This window comes from Gobio gobio (assembly GCF_949357685.1).
Source record: "Gobio gobio genome assembly, chromosome: 4".
Lineage (NCBI taxonomy): Eukaryota > Metazoa > Chordata > Actinopteri > Cypriniformes > Gobionidae > Gobio > Gobio gobio.
Window position 1 is genome coordinate 43844829 of NC_137100.1, and position 18031 is coordinate 43862859.

At 37.2% G+C, this 18031-nt stretch overlaps 1 protein-coding gene across 1 annotated transcript in view; it reads left to right on the forward strand.

The window, feature by feature from the left end:
- Nucleotides 1–18031, forward strand: part of whrnb (whirlin b) — a gene marked incomplete at its 3' end in the record, with an annotated part of 68622 nt that overhangs the window by 49286 nt on the left and 1305 nt on the right. The window contains exons 6-11 of the mRNA XM_079816017.1: nucleotides 7233–7436; nucleotides 7588–7797; nucleotides 8877–8945; nucleotides 10030–10624; nucleotides 13181–13362; nucleotides 14555–14671. Of these exons, the coding sequence (XP_079672143.1) occupies nucleotides 7233–7436; nucleotides 7588–7797; nucleotides 8877–8945; nucleotides 10030–10624; nucleotides 13181–13362; nucleotides 14555–14671 (1377 nt within the window). The remainder of the gene's footprint in view (nucleotides 1–7232; nucleotides 7437–7587; nucleotides 7798–8876; nucleotides 8946–10029; nucleotides 10625–13180; nucleotides 13363–14554; nucleotides 14672–18031) is intronic.

Sequence of the window (18031 nt, forward strand, 5' to 3'; positions counted from 1 at the left end):
CTAAAACTAAATTGCATAAAACTAAATAAAAATTTGCTGTCAAAATTAACACTGACCTGCACTAACCACAAAGGCTCTGTTCACACGGTCTGTCCAAATACGAGTATTTGTGTATCCGATTGGAATCTGAACTAAATTATTGACTGTCCACACTGTGTACCACAACTGTTCAGATCTGATTTGTGTGTCCCGTGGCACTCTTTCATTTTCCGGAATATCTGCATTGGCTTCTATGGCAATGACATTGCGTTGTTGGACAAACAACAACAGCGATATGGAGGGGTTTGCAATACAGATGTTGTCTTATTTACATCATGACAATATGTAGCCGCCGCTCTGGACTACTATGTCTTCTGAGTCAACTTTATTCTGTGCTGGCATCTCCAAACATGTCCCCATTATATTGTAATTTTCTGCTCAACCGGCTCAATAACACAACCTTGTTTCTGCAGCAACTTTCATCATGTTTTCTATAACAACGTCTGACATGTTTACGATTTACATGGTGTGAGAAAGACAGATTAGAGTGGTTTCCAGAAATCCGCATTTCATGTGAATATGTTTTTTGTTTTTTTGTCGTTCACATTTGCTAAATATGAACAGATTCCAATCGGTTATGCACAAAAATTGGATTTGGATGGACAGTTTGAACGAGGCTTAAGCCACAGCCCTGACTCATATAAATTTTTAAACACATTATGTTTTTCAGATAAATGTAGATTAAAAGCTTTTCTCAAATGAAGCCATCAATTTATCCGAAGCAAGCACTGTGTTTCCACCCACAATAATCAGTAGATCATTATTGTGGATTGGAGACAAGGCATACTAATTCATTGTTACTCAGACGATTACAGTCAGAACTGCTTATGGCTTACACAATTACATTTGAATGAGGACAGGAAAATAGATGCATCAATCAATGCTGAAACATAAATTGCTAATTTGTTGTTAATCCTTGTGCTGAAAAGGCAAATGGTGGCATCTGTAAGTGGATGTTTAGAGTCAACATGCTTTGTTGCATTCAAGGTGTGTTAGGGAAGTGAAATTACATAATTTCATGGAGCATAAAAGCAGAACTTAAAGGACAAAAGAGGAATGATTGTTTCTTTTGGATTCATCTTTTGATTTCTGGATTCAAATTGTATTTTGACTCCGTAACCTTAAGCAGTGTGTATAGTTTTTTGGGTCGTGTGTAAATAACTCCTCTCAGTCCCACTGCTTTAGGCTGGGCTGTCCGCTGTCCGCTGCCCTCCCCTCCCCTCCCTGCGCCTCAGGACTGGCACGCTTTTATTTTGTTGGAATAAACCTTCCATCATTCAGCGGGCAGGCGAGAGGGTTGTGTCCTTCTAGAAGGCTTCACGGAACAGATACAATACAAGCTGTCCATCATGTGTAGCCTGGAGAATCAGAGCTTCAACAAGCCTGAGCAAACCACTTCAATAGGACTTATGTAGGTCACTCAAAAATACACCTGGTTGAACACTATTGTGTGCACAGGGTGCCAGTCCCCCCTCTCTCTTTCTGCATCCGTAGGTTTACTGTCAACTACTTTCTTTACGACGTATTGAAAAAAGACTCGTTTTGAGTTGCCTTGTCTCATGTATTAGCAAGTCTATAGCCCACACACAGAGCAGGATATGTGTAGTGTTAAATTCCAGAGAATTAAAGCAATAGTTTACCCCAAAACCAAAATGATTAGTTTAAATATACATGTAAGACTTTCTTTCTTCAGTGGATTACAAAAGGTTAATTTTTAAAGAATATCCTTGCCACTTTATTCAATATAAGATATAGAGAGGAGCATGTTAATCTAATACTGCAAATTGCACAAGTGGAAAAGTATAGATAAAACTGTTTTCAATATTGATAATAATAAGAGAGGTTTTGAGCACCAAATTAGCATATTAGAATGATAAAGGATCGTGTGACACTGAAGACTGGAGTAATGGATGCTGAAAATTCAGCTTTGCATCACAGGAATACATTTCCTTTTAAATATATATTCAAATAGAAAACAGTTATTTTTAATTAGAGACATATTTCACAGTATTACTGTTTTGATCAAAATGAATGGTGCCTTGGCGAGCAAAATATACTTTTTTTTTTCCGTACTGACCCCAAACGTTTGAACAGCAGTGTGTATGTTTGCATTTTCTGTTTGGAGTGTGAGTAACAAACATAACATTTTTGAGTGAACTGTTTCGATAAGATTTAACACAGTGTTTTACAGGGAGCAGCATATCTTTCTTTGTTTGTGTCACTCCCATATATTTTTTATAGATTGTTTGATTGTCTAACATAATTCATCACATTATTATGACAGAACGGATCTGCCTCGTCTTCCTGTTCTTGATGTAACTCCTTAGTCCTGCATCCTGCTCTGAGTCATAACTCATTTTAATCAACAAAGTCAGACCTGATGTCAGCCCAGCATCCAGTCATCGCTATCGTAATGTACAGTACTTCCTGTAAAGCACAATGACTATTCATGCTTAAAGAATAGCTATATTTCTCAGTTCAGCAATTGTCCTTGGTGGAACTGAGACTGTAATGAATGTTTGTTGTGGGTGATGAGTCTGTCAGTAGGGTGCTTATGCATGTGCATTTAAACTTAAGATTTAATTTGGCTGAGGCAGCCTTATCCTGAGTTATTGATTAAGGCTGATGGCACAGTGGAACGCCAAGGGACAGTTTTAGTGATCAGGGCTGTGGATCAGCAATATCCAGGAATGAGGGCAGTAATGAAGGGTGGATGGTCCTCTTCAGACCCCTGGCATCATCTCTCTAGTCATTTTGAGATAAAGTGCAAAGCAGCTTGCCAAATGAAACCTTCATGTAAAATGAGATTTCCCCCCCAGTTGATATGAATGTTTAAAATACAGGTGAAAATCAATTTTGTTCAGTTCTTTGTCCGGCCTCGTCGTTGTTTACAAATTGGTGTTTAAGAAACATTAATATTTCGTAAAAATTGTTGTGCAGTGAGTTGTGCATTTTTTGGCTCCATAGCTATTGAAATATCTATTGACATTTTTATCTATTAACATATCAGCATGTTCTGAATAAACATTTTTCCCACATTTGCATTGTCACCAATTTTCAGTTTACTTAAAAGCATACTTGAACATATTTTCATGCCATTTTTTACTCATTTTGATGTATGATGAAAACCATTGAATTTGGGATAAAATCTGATAGCACATGCATTTTATAAATTGAGGGTCCAAATGTCAGCTACTTTAATAAGCTGTTAGCATACCTTGCAACTAAGGGGCTGTTTTCACTACATGTTACCGGTTTTCAACTAAAAACTGAACATTTTGTATGCGTTTTGACTGTTCATTTACATGACAATGCTGTTTTGAGGGCCTGAAAATGCAAACTTTTCAAAACGATGCCGTTTGTCGTAGTGTAAACGACAAAAACATGCATTTGTGAAAACTATGCCGTCATGCGCATGTGTATTACATGTTCAGTCTATAGTTTTTCTTTTACAAAATGGCAGCCAGTAGTTTAGTCGTTTTCGCGGATCCGTAAACAGGGCTCATTTTGATATTGTCGTCTGCATGCGAAAACACATTGTCGTGTAAATGTACCCTAATCAGCAATTACATTGGTTAGTAACGTTATAATGTGAGGTTACCGATGGTGTGAGGTGAGGAATGAGGACATGTACTTTCTGATGACAACAGGATGAAAATTTGCACATTTTAGAACACTGAAAAGAGGCAAAAGACACAATTTTCTAATTAGAAGAATTAAGCTGTCTATGTTACAGCCACCGGTATACATACTGAGTATTTTTGAGTCTGATCACCAATTGTGCCATTCATCATGTGTGAGTAGAGAAATAGAATAGGAAATGGGAAAGACATTCCAATTTGTTTTTTCCAAATGAAAGCACTCAAGGACAGACGCAACTAAATACAAAAAAAGTATTGATTTCGCAAGCAAACCACTGTGCTTGTCAGAGCAAATTTTTCTATTCTCTATCTGTATCATTCTCTTTCCCTGATCTACACTAACGTTCCAAAATGTTAGGGTGTTTTTGAAAGAAGTTTCTTATGCTCACCAAGGCTGCATGTATTTGATCAAAAATATAGTACGGTAAAAACTGTATTTTTTTTTATGTTAATACAATATAAAATAACTGTTTCCTTTTTTTTAATATATTTTACAATTTATTTATTCCCTGTGATGTCAAGGGGATTATCTGATGAATAGAAATTTCAAGAGCATGTATCTGAAATATATATTTTTTATAGCAATGTAAAAGTCTTTACTATCACTTTTGATCAGTTTAACACATCCTTGCTGAATAAAAGTATTTTTTATTTTTATTTTAAACAAACGATAGTGTATTCATATATTATATTTGTATATGCTCTTAAACATAATTTCTCTCACAAATTCGAACATACATGGAAGCAAGTGGTTCTCAACTCTACATTACTTTACATCAGACATTAGGTGACCACCCAATACAATCCAAAATTATTTACCACAATTAAAGAAAATGATGTTTAAAATCAAACAATTAAATGTAATGGTGTATCACCATGAACTTGGCTAACACTATGCTATATTTGTACCATCATGTGGGCAGAATAGGAATCTTATTTTTACATGGCTAATAGTTTGAATGTTTATGAATTATGATGGTTCCAGAGAGCCAATAGTTCACTGTGCAAAATAAATTACGGTCAGCACATCCATGTTCATCCTCCTTGCAAGTGAAATTTGATGTATTCTATAAGGTTGGATTGGATGCACAACCTTTGATGTCAGCAACAAATGGTTGGCCATTTTGGTGTGCAAACTATGCATGATTATATAATTAGATGTGTATTATTATTTGCATTTAGCGTTGTCCATATCAGACCATTTTTTTAGGTTACAACCCACCAGTTGAGCACCACTCCTCTGCGTTGTTGAATGGATTTGTGTTCTCCCTGTTTTCTCTCATACTAAACTTTTGAAGGTTTGTGTATCGGATGTCTTTTCTGAAGTTTTGTTTCTCAGAGTAAGCCACCAGCTAGATGCTTGGGGGCATAGATATACCATGCACAGTGTTTCAATGTTTGTTTGTTTTTTATAGCAATAGCAGCACCCTGAGACATAGAGGCAAGAAGAGTGAGAGAGATGAAGCTTGTTGACAGATGCTGGAGTTATTGTGATGTTGGTCTGATTAAGGAGAGCATCTAAAAGTAGAAATCTGAGGAGGGGCATGTTTTCAAAGAAAAGGTGCATGAATAAGAGAGAGAGAGAGCGAGTTTGTTACCCCAGGGTATGTAACATTACATATTAGACATGGCTGACTGGTGAGGTCTCGGAGATGCAGTCCTGCAGCTGCTATTCTCTCTTTCCCATGAGTGCCTGCTGCCCACACACTGACCTGAACATGCACATTACATCAGTTCATATCAACTACATGGTGTGACTAATGATTGCACAACTGTTTTATATCACTGTAGCACTACATGCCACTATTTGATTATTTTCAGTTATAAAAATAAATTAGTAACCGTGGCTGTATCCGAAACAAAATCCAGCTGCCTTCACAGACTTCAAAGGCAGCGTTTTAATATGAGATACCTCCTAAGGGTTTCAGACAGGCTTCTGAGACACCATAAAATCATGCAAATGATATAAAAAAATTCATGTGACCTTAACAAGCTAAAATGTAGTGACTACAATGCTAATTTGTCAGTAGAAATCAGTTAAATAAATAAAAAATTATATTTGTAAATGTCAATTTTTTTCTAAACTTAATAAATGATTAATCTCTTATGTCAAATTCTTATATTTATCAATATATTCAATTAGAATATTAAGACACTATAGGAAGTTGCATTTAGATGAGTTTACACAGACTGTTTAATGTGGCTTAGACGTGGCATACATGCATTTACAATTGTGATTGCATAAATAGCATTGATTTTTTAAATACAATTTTGATTTCAAAAAATTAAATGATATATAAAACTAAAACTTCCAGTAGGTGGTGACAAGTTCATGTCTCAATGAATGAGTCATAGAATCATTCATTAAAACAATTTGTGGGTCATTCGACATGGTTATTAAAGTTACCTAAAACTTAAAGGTAGAGTAGCCAATTTTGGAGCAGCTAGCAATAGCAAGCTAGCTTTGAAAGCATGAAATCCAACCCTTCATTCAGGGCACTCTCCAAATCCATGTGTGATGTGATATCTGTGTGAGCAGGGTGCGTGGAGGTATGGAAATACATATGTTGACAGACAGGTAGGACATCATATCATTGCATTTGGACCGAAAGCAATGATTGAACGAACATGTTTTGGTCCTGTGATTTCCACAGAAGATATAAGTACAGGTTTTAATATTTAGACCACTTCTATTATTTATTGCTATCAGGATGTGGAGAGTTTCAACCAGTATAACAAAAAGTGTTTATAAAACAAATTGCCTACTCTACCTTTAAACAAAAAAATGCCTTACTTGAAATCACAATCAAATAAACATTAGCTGAAATAATATCATATACACCTCCATTTATTATTGTCATTTAGTTTAACATGTACAAAAATAACTAAAATAAAGGCATTTTAAAAACAGAAACTAATATAAATTACCAAAACACACAACAATGAAAATGAAAATTAAAGTGGAAAATGTAATAATAAAAACTATAATAGCATCTCAATGATGCTAAAATAACATTTGTTGAGTCAATCACTCAAATGATTTCTTCATAAACACAGATTAATTTAAGAATGAAAGACCACTGTGTGTTGCTCTGAGATGCAATTGAAAGGGCATTAAATTAACACTATGTAACTTTTGGCGCTCTAGCGGTTAATAAACAAAACTGCATGTGTCTTGCGGAAGAACATTGTAGTAGGAGCTACTTCTCTCTTTTTAAGTCTATGACGAGTCACGCGGGTACTTTGCTACTCCGCAGCGGTGTGATCCAAACCGGACTAAAATAGTATGAATATAAACACTTATTATATGTGTACCATAGGGATTCAGGATAAGACAAAAACACGGTTTGGAAAATGGATTAATGATGTACTCGCTCATTATATACATTTTGTCAATTTTGAGCACAAGAAAGTTACATAGTGCAGCTTTAAAACAAATGAAGGCATCTTTGTAGATGCAAACATTTGACTGAACAATAAGAGGTTTCACACTCCTGCACAGCTTTACAGTTCATAGACACCCTCTACTGTTTTATCTTCCCTTTTTTGCAGTCAGTCTGTTGTAAAGGTGTTGTGCCAGCGGTCGGAGTGGTACGCACAGGAGCGTGGAACTCGCTGGAGGAACAGGCGTTCATGCTTCTAACAGAGACAGAGAGACAGACCATGAGCTACTACATTCAAGAGTACCAGCGCGCACACATCGGGGTAGAGCCTCTGGCCATGGCCTTGTTTGAACTGTTCAACACACATGCCAAGGTGAGGCTGACAGCAAAAAACCTCAGAAGAATGGCTAACAAACCATAATGTCACTGAAAACTCTTAGTTTGATAGTTAGCAAAAGTGTATAATATTTTGGATGATTTCAGGTGTTTCATTTAATGATCTCTTGGCTGTTCCTGCTTCCCAGCTGTCCTTGCTGGCTGAGGTGCGGACTCTGATCGCTCCGCAGGACCTGGAGCGATTCGACGGGCAGGTGTTAAATCGCGAGATGGAGGCGTGGAGAGCTCGGCACGGAGGCCCAGGCCTTCTGCACCCTGATTCAATCTGCGTCACCCATCCAGAGGGTTACATTACTTCTGCTTGCCAGCTGACCCCTGCAGTCCTCGGCTACAACAAGGCATGTGGATGTGAATATTAGCATGCACTGGTGAATGAAATTAAAGTACAGGGATCGGATTCACGAAAATCTTAAAAAAGAAGTTAGAAAATGATTAAGATAACTTCTAAGAAGTTTATTAGAACGAGTACAATTCTTGAAACATTCTTAAGAATGTGTCACTTTAGAGTCCACATTCATGGTACTATTAATATGTATTATGCGTAGCGTAAACTTGCAAATAATCATATTTGAAACAACTCAATAATTTAATTAAACATCTTACTTTTGGGGATTTAAGACAGGTTGGAGGTTATCCTAACTTTAAGTTATTTACAATGATTTTTAAGAACATTCTTTTCAGGAATATTTTTACATTTCTACTTGGGTACAAATGTACTTGTTTTTGAATATTTAATCTACAGTAATATTGTGAAATATTGTTCCAATTTATTTATTTGTTTAACTGTTTACAACTATTAATTTCCACACAAAAAAATCTTACTGACCCCAAACTTTTGAACGATAGTGTATACATCAAAATTGATGAATAATAATTTATATCAAACATATATAATCATTATTTGTTTATAAAAATAAAACTGAAAAAGGCACAAAACTCAAAGAAATTATACTAAAACCGACATATACTACTGTTCAAAAGATTTTACATGTTTTGAAAGAAAACAAAGTTCAATACAAAATACATCATAATATAATATAATATAATAATTGACTTTAATGCTCTATCCTCATGCTTATAATGCCTTTTGAAGGAAGAGGGATCATTATTTGTATCTGTAATAGCTAACTTTGTTCCGACTGATTTCATCTGTGCCTGCATTGAATAGTCTGATCTACTGTGTCATTTCATGATTTGATTCCAACCATTATTATGAATGGTAAATCTCCCTCAATGCAAGCTGGCAGTTGAGCTGAATTGATGAGAAAGGCTACGAAATGAAGAACTGCCTCTCAAGTGGAGTGTGAATGTCTTCAACTCAAAAATTTTTTGATTGTATTTTGTTCTGGAGTGATTGTTGCTGTGTACAACCGAGTCACTTCAGTGATTGTTTATGCTTTTTGCTTCGTTTTTTTAGAGTGAGTGCAGATTGGATGGGAGTTTGATGCAACTTGAGAGTCTAAATTCTCTTCCTGACGTTGCTCTGGTGAGTTGTTTATTTTTGTTGTGTGTCTACATGCTGTTAGATTGGATTAAACAAACGTTTGGTGGAGCAAAATCAGCCAACGTTAAAATGTTTTTTTTGTTTTTTATCAGTTGAGTGTTACAAGGAAAGAAAGGGACAAGATTTAGGGCTAGGAAAACAAAACATTTATTTCTAAAAAACAAAGACTTTCACATCGCCTTTGTAATCTCAAAGATTGATAGATCAGTCTCATACTCTGTGATTTAGTTGTGTATACTGTACAGGATGCCTCTACTTGACCTCTTTGTAAATTAAGAACAGCATATGCAGAATATATGCCACATATCATTCAAATTAAATTGAAAAATAAATTTGAAAAGGGCGCAAAACTCAAAGAAATAACACCAACATATACACTACTATTCAAAAGTTACGATTTTGAAAGTAGTCAAAATACAGTAATAACTGAAATATGATGAAATATTCTTACAATTTACAATAACTGTTTTCTATTTGAATATGTTTTAAAATGCAGTTTATTCCTGTGATGGCAAAGCTGAATTTTCAGCATCAAGTTCTTTATTATCAATGCTGAAAACTATTATGTTTAATATATCTGTGGAAACTGGTCAATTTTTTAGGATTCTTTGATACATAGAAAATGCATGGTGACATCATCATAAGATGTGCCGTTGTGACAGATTTCCTTTTTATCAGTCAATTTGCTGAAGTTTGCAATGGTTTAATTAAGCACCAGTAGCTCAACATTAACTCTTGTAATCATAAACGATTATCTTAGATTAATCCATAATTGACCGCCTTGTAATAAACATTTGCTTGTGCTAAATTGTTGTACACTGACAACTCTATCATCTGTTAATTTCATAATGTGCTGACTTTTGGGAAGGAAATGACACCTTTAAAAGCTTTAAAATGTCAGAATGTGTTTTTTTCTTCTTCACAGAATTATCATAACCTCCCTCAATGATAATGCATCCTTTAATTGCCTCCCTCAATGATAATGCATCCTTTAATTGCCTGTCTTAGTATTTGCAAGTGACAGTGAGGAGATAAAAATGGACAGTACATTTCTGTTTTATTTCAGGATAATGTGCAGCCGTCATCTGAGTCACCCCCATCGTTCAAGCCTCCCCCTCCACCTATTCGACATGCCAGCCCAAAAAGTCAAACCAAACGACCTTCGTCTAAGCTGTCCCAGACCAACCTGTTCTTCACTGCCCCATGTAGGCGGCACCAGGAAAACCACATCCATAATCACTCACACTCGCCATGCTCCACTCACAACTCCCCGTGTACCATCCACCACACCAATTCCCCCTGCTCTGTCCATCACACACCTCCACCCTGCTCTCACCATCACAGCTCTCCACGATCATCATCCTATCACGCTTCCTCCGGACCACCGTGTAGAGATCTGGTTCAGTTTCTGATGAGCAGGCATGCGGCGGTGCTCTCCCCGCACCCAGAGTCTCCAAATCGTTCTCGAGAGGGCACCCCAATGATCTCTCCCCGCTCCTCTCCGTCCCTTTCGCCTTCACTGCTAATGCCAGCACCGCCTCCCTGTAGCCCAGAGAAGCTCGAGGGCTCCCCATCTACACACAGTTGCGGCGCCACCCAGAACAGCCCATTACATCCTGAGCCGGAGACGACAGAGGAAAGACCCCAGCCTCAGCTACGAGGTGAAGGCACTCTGAAATTACATCTTAAAGGCATAAATCACCCAAAAATTATCAAAAGTCATCATTGACTACGTTTACATGTGCACCAATAATGCGATTATTTCCAATAATCACAATAAGGACTTAATCACAGTAAGATGTTTACATGACAAAGTAAACCTCTTCACTCCCGTTTTCATGCAATTTTCATTATTCTGATTATGCCAAGCGCTGTGATTATTACACCAGAGCACAAATGATGGACTCACATACAGTAGGCATGTTACTGGCCACTGTTTTAATCTACTTTCATCAAATGCAAAACACATTTCTATGGACGTATTGGATATGCGTTGCCGTCGTGTTTTTTGCACCATCTCTGGATGAAGCAACAGAGACTGCGCAGCGAATTGTTTTGACTGAGTTCAGTGATTCTGAGTGGAGGGAAAATAAGTTTACTTATGAAGTTGTGTACGTGTACGTCTGAGCAAAAGTTGGTCAGAGCAGCATGTAATGTGTTTACATGTCTGATTATTGTGATTTAAAGGGTTAGTTCACCCAAAAATGAAAATCATTAATTACTCACCCTCATGTTTTTCCAAACCCGTAAGACCTGCGTTCATATTCAGAACACAAAAGAAGATATTTTGGAGGAAATCCGAGAGATTTCTGACCCCTCCATAGACAGCGATTTAATTAACACTTTCAAGGCCCAGAAAGGTAGGAAATAAATTTTTAAAATCATCCATGTGACTCCAGTGGTTCAACCTTAATTTTATGAAGCGACGAGAATAATTTTTGTGCACAAAAAACAAACAAAAATAACGACCTTATTCAAAAATCTCTTTTTTTGATTGTTTTTTGCAACATTTTAATTTGTGTTCCGAAGATGAACAAAGGTCTTGCAGGTTTGAAACGACATAAGGGTGAGTAATTCAATTTTTGGGTAACCCTTTGAACTCACATAGTTTACTGTGATTATGCTGATCCACTGATGGCAAGTTGAAGTGATGAACCCAAGTGCAGTTTATTTACATGAAGTGCGTGAATAGATACAATACAGAAGATGACTTGAACTTGATTTGAAAACAGACTTGAACCATGACTGACACTCACCAACTGTGGCCCATGGCAAACATGAGGGTATAAATACACAAAGACTAATGACTAAACAAGAAACACCTGTGAACAATCAAGACAATGAACCAATGACAGAACTGAACTGAGAACACATGACTAAATCAACCAATGAGAACATAACACATGAGGACAAGGGAATCACATGACAAACAGGAAGCATGAACATGAACAAAACCCAAACACACCATGACAGATTATGGTTACTACAATTATGAGCTAAATTGTGTTCGTTTTTTCAGACTTGCATTGTATTTTCATCAGGTAAAGTGTAATCGCAATATTGCCAAAATCCCATTATAATTGCATTATGAGTGTGCATGTAAACCATTTCAAACCTGTAATTTCTTCTGTGGAACACAAAAGCAGACATTTTGAAGAAGGTTGGTCTGGTCAACAGTTTTGGTTAACTTCCATTAAAAAAACAAAATATCTTCCATCTTTTCTTTATGTTCCACAGAAGAGAGAAAGTCATACAGGTTTGGAATGACATGAGGGTGAGTAAATGATAACAGAATTTTCACTAACCCTTTTAAGTTAGCTCTAGTTAGATTTATACTTGGTATGTTTAATGTGTACATATCTTTATTTGACAAATATATACATATATATTCTTATAAACAATTTAAAAAAGACAAACTTTTTACTGAGGTTATACTTTTATAATAATTGTAATGCATGGTTAAAAACAAAACAAAAGAGCACAAAAAAAAGAGAGCTGAATGGGGTTTAAATACACAATGTAACAAGGGGCTAACACAGGACAGGTGAAAGTGATGAATTGTCATGAAAACAAAAGAGGGTAGCTATGGAAACAAACAAGGTACAAAGCAAACAGGAACTAAATAGGAAGTGAACACAGAAAGAATAGGAACGGAAAACATTTAAAATTAAAAGTCCTTAAACAGGGGAACACAAGACAGGAATCATGACAATAATTTTACACATTATTATAATAACAGTTTTTCCACAAGAAATGTCTTTCATACACAAGCAAAATAGACATTATAATGGAAATATACCAAAATGAATCACAATCTAACTGAATCTGGGAATCTTTATCGATACCCAGCCCAGCTGAATGCACATTACAAAAATTGGCTTTAGATGTCAATATAAAGATAAAAGAAGGTACCTAATGCTTTAATTTCTCAGATGGCAGGATACCTTATTACAGGATGCACATAGGGGTCAGGCGGCATCTCATTCATTTGAAATAATTAGTCGCACTAATTTAACATGCTAAATTGACAGCCATAGTAGCCCCATCTAAACTTTGATGAAGTTCAGCACTTAGGGAATTCGTCCAGCTGAATAACTCTTTTCAGATCCAACTAATGTGTGAGGTTCACATAAATTCTGAACACAGACCTCTAATCTCTAAAAGCTAAATTGTGTGGTTATTTATGGCTTTGTGTGCTCATTTGTCTGTATTCCCAGGAGCCACGCTGTCCCAGCTGTCAGACAGCGGACAGACTCTGAGCGAGGACAGTGGAGTGGATATCGTAGAGGCTGGAGGGTTGAGTAAGGACAGCAGCCCGCGGCCAGGTAAACCTCCCTTCCTGCAGGTCATAGGTGAAACACGCAGAGCAGAAGGACTCGCACAGGCCATCGCAAAACAGGTGAGAGAGCAGCGAAAAACTTCTGTTGTTGAAATGATTTAGTGTCATTTCATCATATAAACAACTGTTAAACAGAACACCAATCACCAACATTATGACCACTGACAGGTGAAATGAATAACACTGAGTATCTCTTCATCACAGAACCTGTTAGTGGGTAGGTTATATAAGGCAGCAAGTGAACATTTTGTCCTCAAAGTTGATGTGTTAGAAGCAGGAAAAATGGGCAAGCGTAAGGATTTGAGCGAATTTGACAAGGGCCAAATTGTGATGGCTAGACGACTGGGTCAGAGCATCTCCAAAACTGCAGCTCTTGTGGGGTGTTCCCGGTCTGCAGTGGTCAGTATCTATCAAAAGCGGTCCAAGGAAGGAACAGTGGTGAACCGGCGACAGGGTCATGGGCGGCTAAGGCTCATTAATGCATGTGGGGAGCGAAGGCTGGCCTGTGTGGTCCGATCAAAAAGACGAAATACTGTAGTTCATTTTGCTCAAGAAGTTAATGCTGGCTCTGATAGAAAGGTGTCAGAATACACAGTGCATCACAGTTTGTTTGCATATGGGTCTGCATAGCTGCAGACCAGTCAGGGTGCCTTGGGTCCTGCCATCCATGTGGATGTTACAGATGTTTGCAGACCATGTACACCCTTTCATGGAAACGGTATTCCCTGGTAGCTGTGGCCTCTTTCATCAGGAAAATGCGCCCTGCCACAAAGCAAAAATGGTTCAGGAATGGTTTGAGGAGCACTACAACGAGTTTGAGGTGTTTAATTGGCCTCCAAATTCCCCAGATCTCAATCCAATCGAGCATCTGTAGGATGTGCTGAACAAAAAAGTCCGATCCATGGAGGCCCCATCTCGCAACTTCCAGGACTTAAAGGATCTCCTCACCTTCAGGGTCTAGTGGAGTCCATGCCTCGACGGGTCAGGGCTGTTTTGGCAGCAAAAGGGGGACCAACACAATATTAAGGTGGTCATAATGTTATGCCTGATTGGTGTATGTCTTAATGTCACATTGTAAGGATTTAGTCTTGTTTGTCCTGCTGCTGTTTAAGGATAGTTTTGGTTTAGCTCAGATTTTTCTTCATTCATGTTCAACTCTTTTGCATTCCTCCATATTCTTTAAAATCTGTCTTTTTTATCTTTTTGAGTGTGATTTCTAAAGGCGCGTCCCATTTTGTGTTTATTGTTTTAGATGGGAATAATGGAGCCTACACTTGTACGGGTGCCCAAGTGTGCCAGTACACTGGGTATTGCTGTTGAAGGGGGTGCCAACACCAGACAGCCTCTGCCACGAATTGCGACCATACAGGTGGGTCAGAACGGGTTAAAGTTCAAATGACGACTAAGAAGGTTTAAAGGGTACATAACACACACACAATTTCTGTCAATCTCATGTTAATCTTGAGTACCTACATAGAGTAGTATTGCATCCTTCATATCTCTGAAGAGTCTTTAGTTTTATCATATTTATAAAATAACTTGTGAAGTTGTTTCCAATGTAAAGTATTCCAGAACAGTTACTTATGAGCTTCCATTTAAAAAAATGTTTTGCTACCTACTGTAGCTAATAGCCTAGAAAGCTAAGCAGCTTGCTATTGTAGGTTTTGGTGCAGAGCTATAAAGTATGTTGATAAGACATTCTGTAGTGTTTAAACTCAGCCACACAGAAATGTTGTGCTGTAACAATATGAAATGTTAACATAAAAGTATCACAAAGTCTTAGAATTACTATTCCCAGAAAGTACCTTTTGTTCCACTAATGGAAAGGGTAGCTAATGTACTGTGAAGGTCTGATATTACAACCATCAAGGTACAATATCCAGTTGTAACTTATATAATGTGGTTTCAGAAAGCTTTTAAAAGCTGCTCTTTCATAGACACATGATTGCTTAGGTCAGTAAAACCTGCTTCTACATCATATGGCTAAAAGTATAGCTCTGCATGACAAAACAATTCCAATTTTCTTATTAGAAATGACTCATGACACGGATAATACTTTCCCTATTAGATAGACCCCTGCATCTTACAGTGTTAAGATGCTAGATTAATCTTTAGTAATAACTTTACAGAAAGTTTTGTAGCAGGTTTGTTTTCCCCTCATTTCTTTTATTGCTCCAGCATCAGTTAGCTAATATAGTGCATTAGCATATTCAGGACCCGTTTTGCATGTGTCTGTGTGCTTGCTTCTATCAGTGTTGTGTTCACTCGACATGAAGGTGAGAGATATCCCCTTTAGCGCAAAGGGGCTTTGCACAGAAATATGTTTGCTTGCATATTCAAACCTGATGGGATCAAGCATCTAGTGATATGACTATAGCTCTAGGGGATGAAAAAATAGGAAATTAACATAACTTTTATCTAATAGCGTTTATAGAGTTTATGTACGATACTGCTAAATGAGGACAAAGTGCTGTAGCGGTGTTGCTGTATTTGTATTCTTTGTTGATTGGTAGAGTATCCTTGAAATTTGCATAGAATGTCAGTTTACACAACCAGCATGTGTAAATCTCACCATTGGAAAGGTCACAGAAGAACACAGCCTGTCACAGACCCATCTGGACATGTTCCATAATTAAAAGTGCGGAATATATTTTCACATCAAACCCGTTTTGTTGACAGCCCATGGCTTTTTTGCCGATCAGAAACACTCTCTGTCTGATTGGCTGACACATCTTTGGAGGGCGGGGTTTTGGATAAAAGACTGGAGGAATCTGTCTAAGGCTATGTTCACACTGTAAGATTATTTGTATATCCGATTAGAATCTGATCTCAAATTATTGACTGTCCATATTATGTATCACAGCTGTTCAGATCCGATTTGTGAGTCCATGCCTTTCTTTCGTTTTTGAAATATCTGCATTGGTTTATATGGAAATTATGTTGTGCTGGTAGGTATATGCCAAAAATAACAGCAACTACAACATGGAGGGATTTGTAATACTGATGTTGTCTTATTTACAACATGACAATGTGTAGCCGCCACACTGGACTACAGCAGAAACGGAGGCTAGTATGCATGGCTTTATTCCGTGCTGTCTTCTTCGCTGGTTTCAAAACATGTCTTTGTGTTATATTGTCATTGTTATGCTTGTCTGGCTCTTTGCAACAACACAATCTTGTTTCTGAAGCAACTTTCAGCATGTTTCCTATAACAACATCTGACGTTAATGTTTTACGTAGTGTGAGAAAGTCACATAAACCATGCAAAATCCAATGCGAACGGTCAGACTGAAACGGATTTCAGAAATGTGATTTGAATAGGATTTCACACCACATATGAATGTAGCGCACAACCAAATTTTTTTTTTTGCTGTTCACACTTAAATCTTTCTATCGGATTTCTATCGGATATGCACAAAAATTTTATTTGGGCTGACCAGTCTGAACGTATAGCCTAATGGTGTGTTCAAGTCATATCAGAAAGATTTTATTTGTGAGCTGAACATGCAGTACATGAATGTCACCTCAGTATGACCTCAGTAATTACAAATGAGACATTTTAGATTAAGTTTACAGAATCTACATAAATTAAATCAAAACAAATAAATCACACCAATGCACATTCTTTATTCGTTATTTTATAGAAGTAGAATTTGTTGTGTTTGGGTAACAGCTTAGGACCCAGGACCAGTAGTGAAAAATGAAGACCAAGAGTCAGGAGTGTAATTAATTAAAGACAAATTTACTGAAGAATAGTTTTCAGTTTCATCAGCAGAAGCCAGCTTCAAGTCTCCCAAAGAGTTCGTAGGCCTCCCCGCCTCCCCCTATCGTACATACAATTTCTGAACAGTTATACTGTTTTCAAGGTCTAACCACGTCATTATTGCCATGTGATTGCCATGTGATTGCCATGATTCTGATTGGCAGAGAAAATGCACAGTCACGGTAAATTTCCACACAAGGATAGATAGCAGAGCATATCACTAAACTAGGTAGACTAGTTGTCGCCCCATCACTAGAATTAGATCATTGTTGACCTCGGAGGTTGCAGAAAGGCGTCTTCAGGTCTGGTGTTGTGTGCAGAATGTGTGCAAATGTCCATCTTCAATATTAGGCCTGCACAGATCCTGCAAGGCACACTCACAAAAGCTCCCTAGAATCACAGCTCTCCCAAGGTTGGAGAGTCTTAACTACATATCAACAAAACACTTCACCAAAACATGCTGATAACGTGCTTTTCTCTCAGCAAGAGGTCCAGACAATAGTACAATTGTATTCATACAATTATTTAGGGTTTCAGTAAAAGGAAATATTAAAATAAAATAAAATAAAATGAAAGACAAATCCATATTTAATCTCTGGAAGCCGTCACCACTCAGAGACCAAATACAAACTTTAGAAAATATAAAGTAAGAAACAATCATTGGTCCTCTTGATATAAGCAAAATCATAACTGGAAAGAATCAATAAAATCATAATAATTATGTAGGAAGATGAATATCGATTAAGGCTTTTATAATAAATTTAATTAGGATATATACAATTATATTGAAGCGGTATCAGTCTTGCGTTCAGCAAATATCAGTCTTGCTCTTTCTGTCTGATGGCGCGCGTTCGTCTGAGCCATCTCACGGTCAATGTCCGTAATAGCTGATAACATACGTTGTCTTATTTTAAATCTAGCTTTACGAGCTTTCAGAATACGCTTTAGTATCAGTGCTCATCTCTT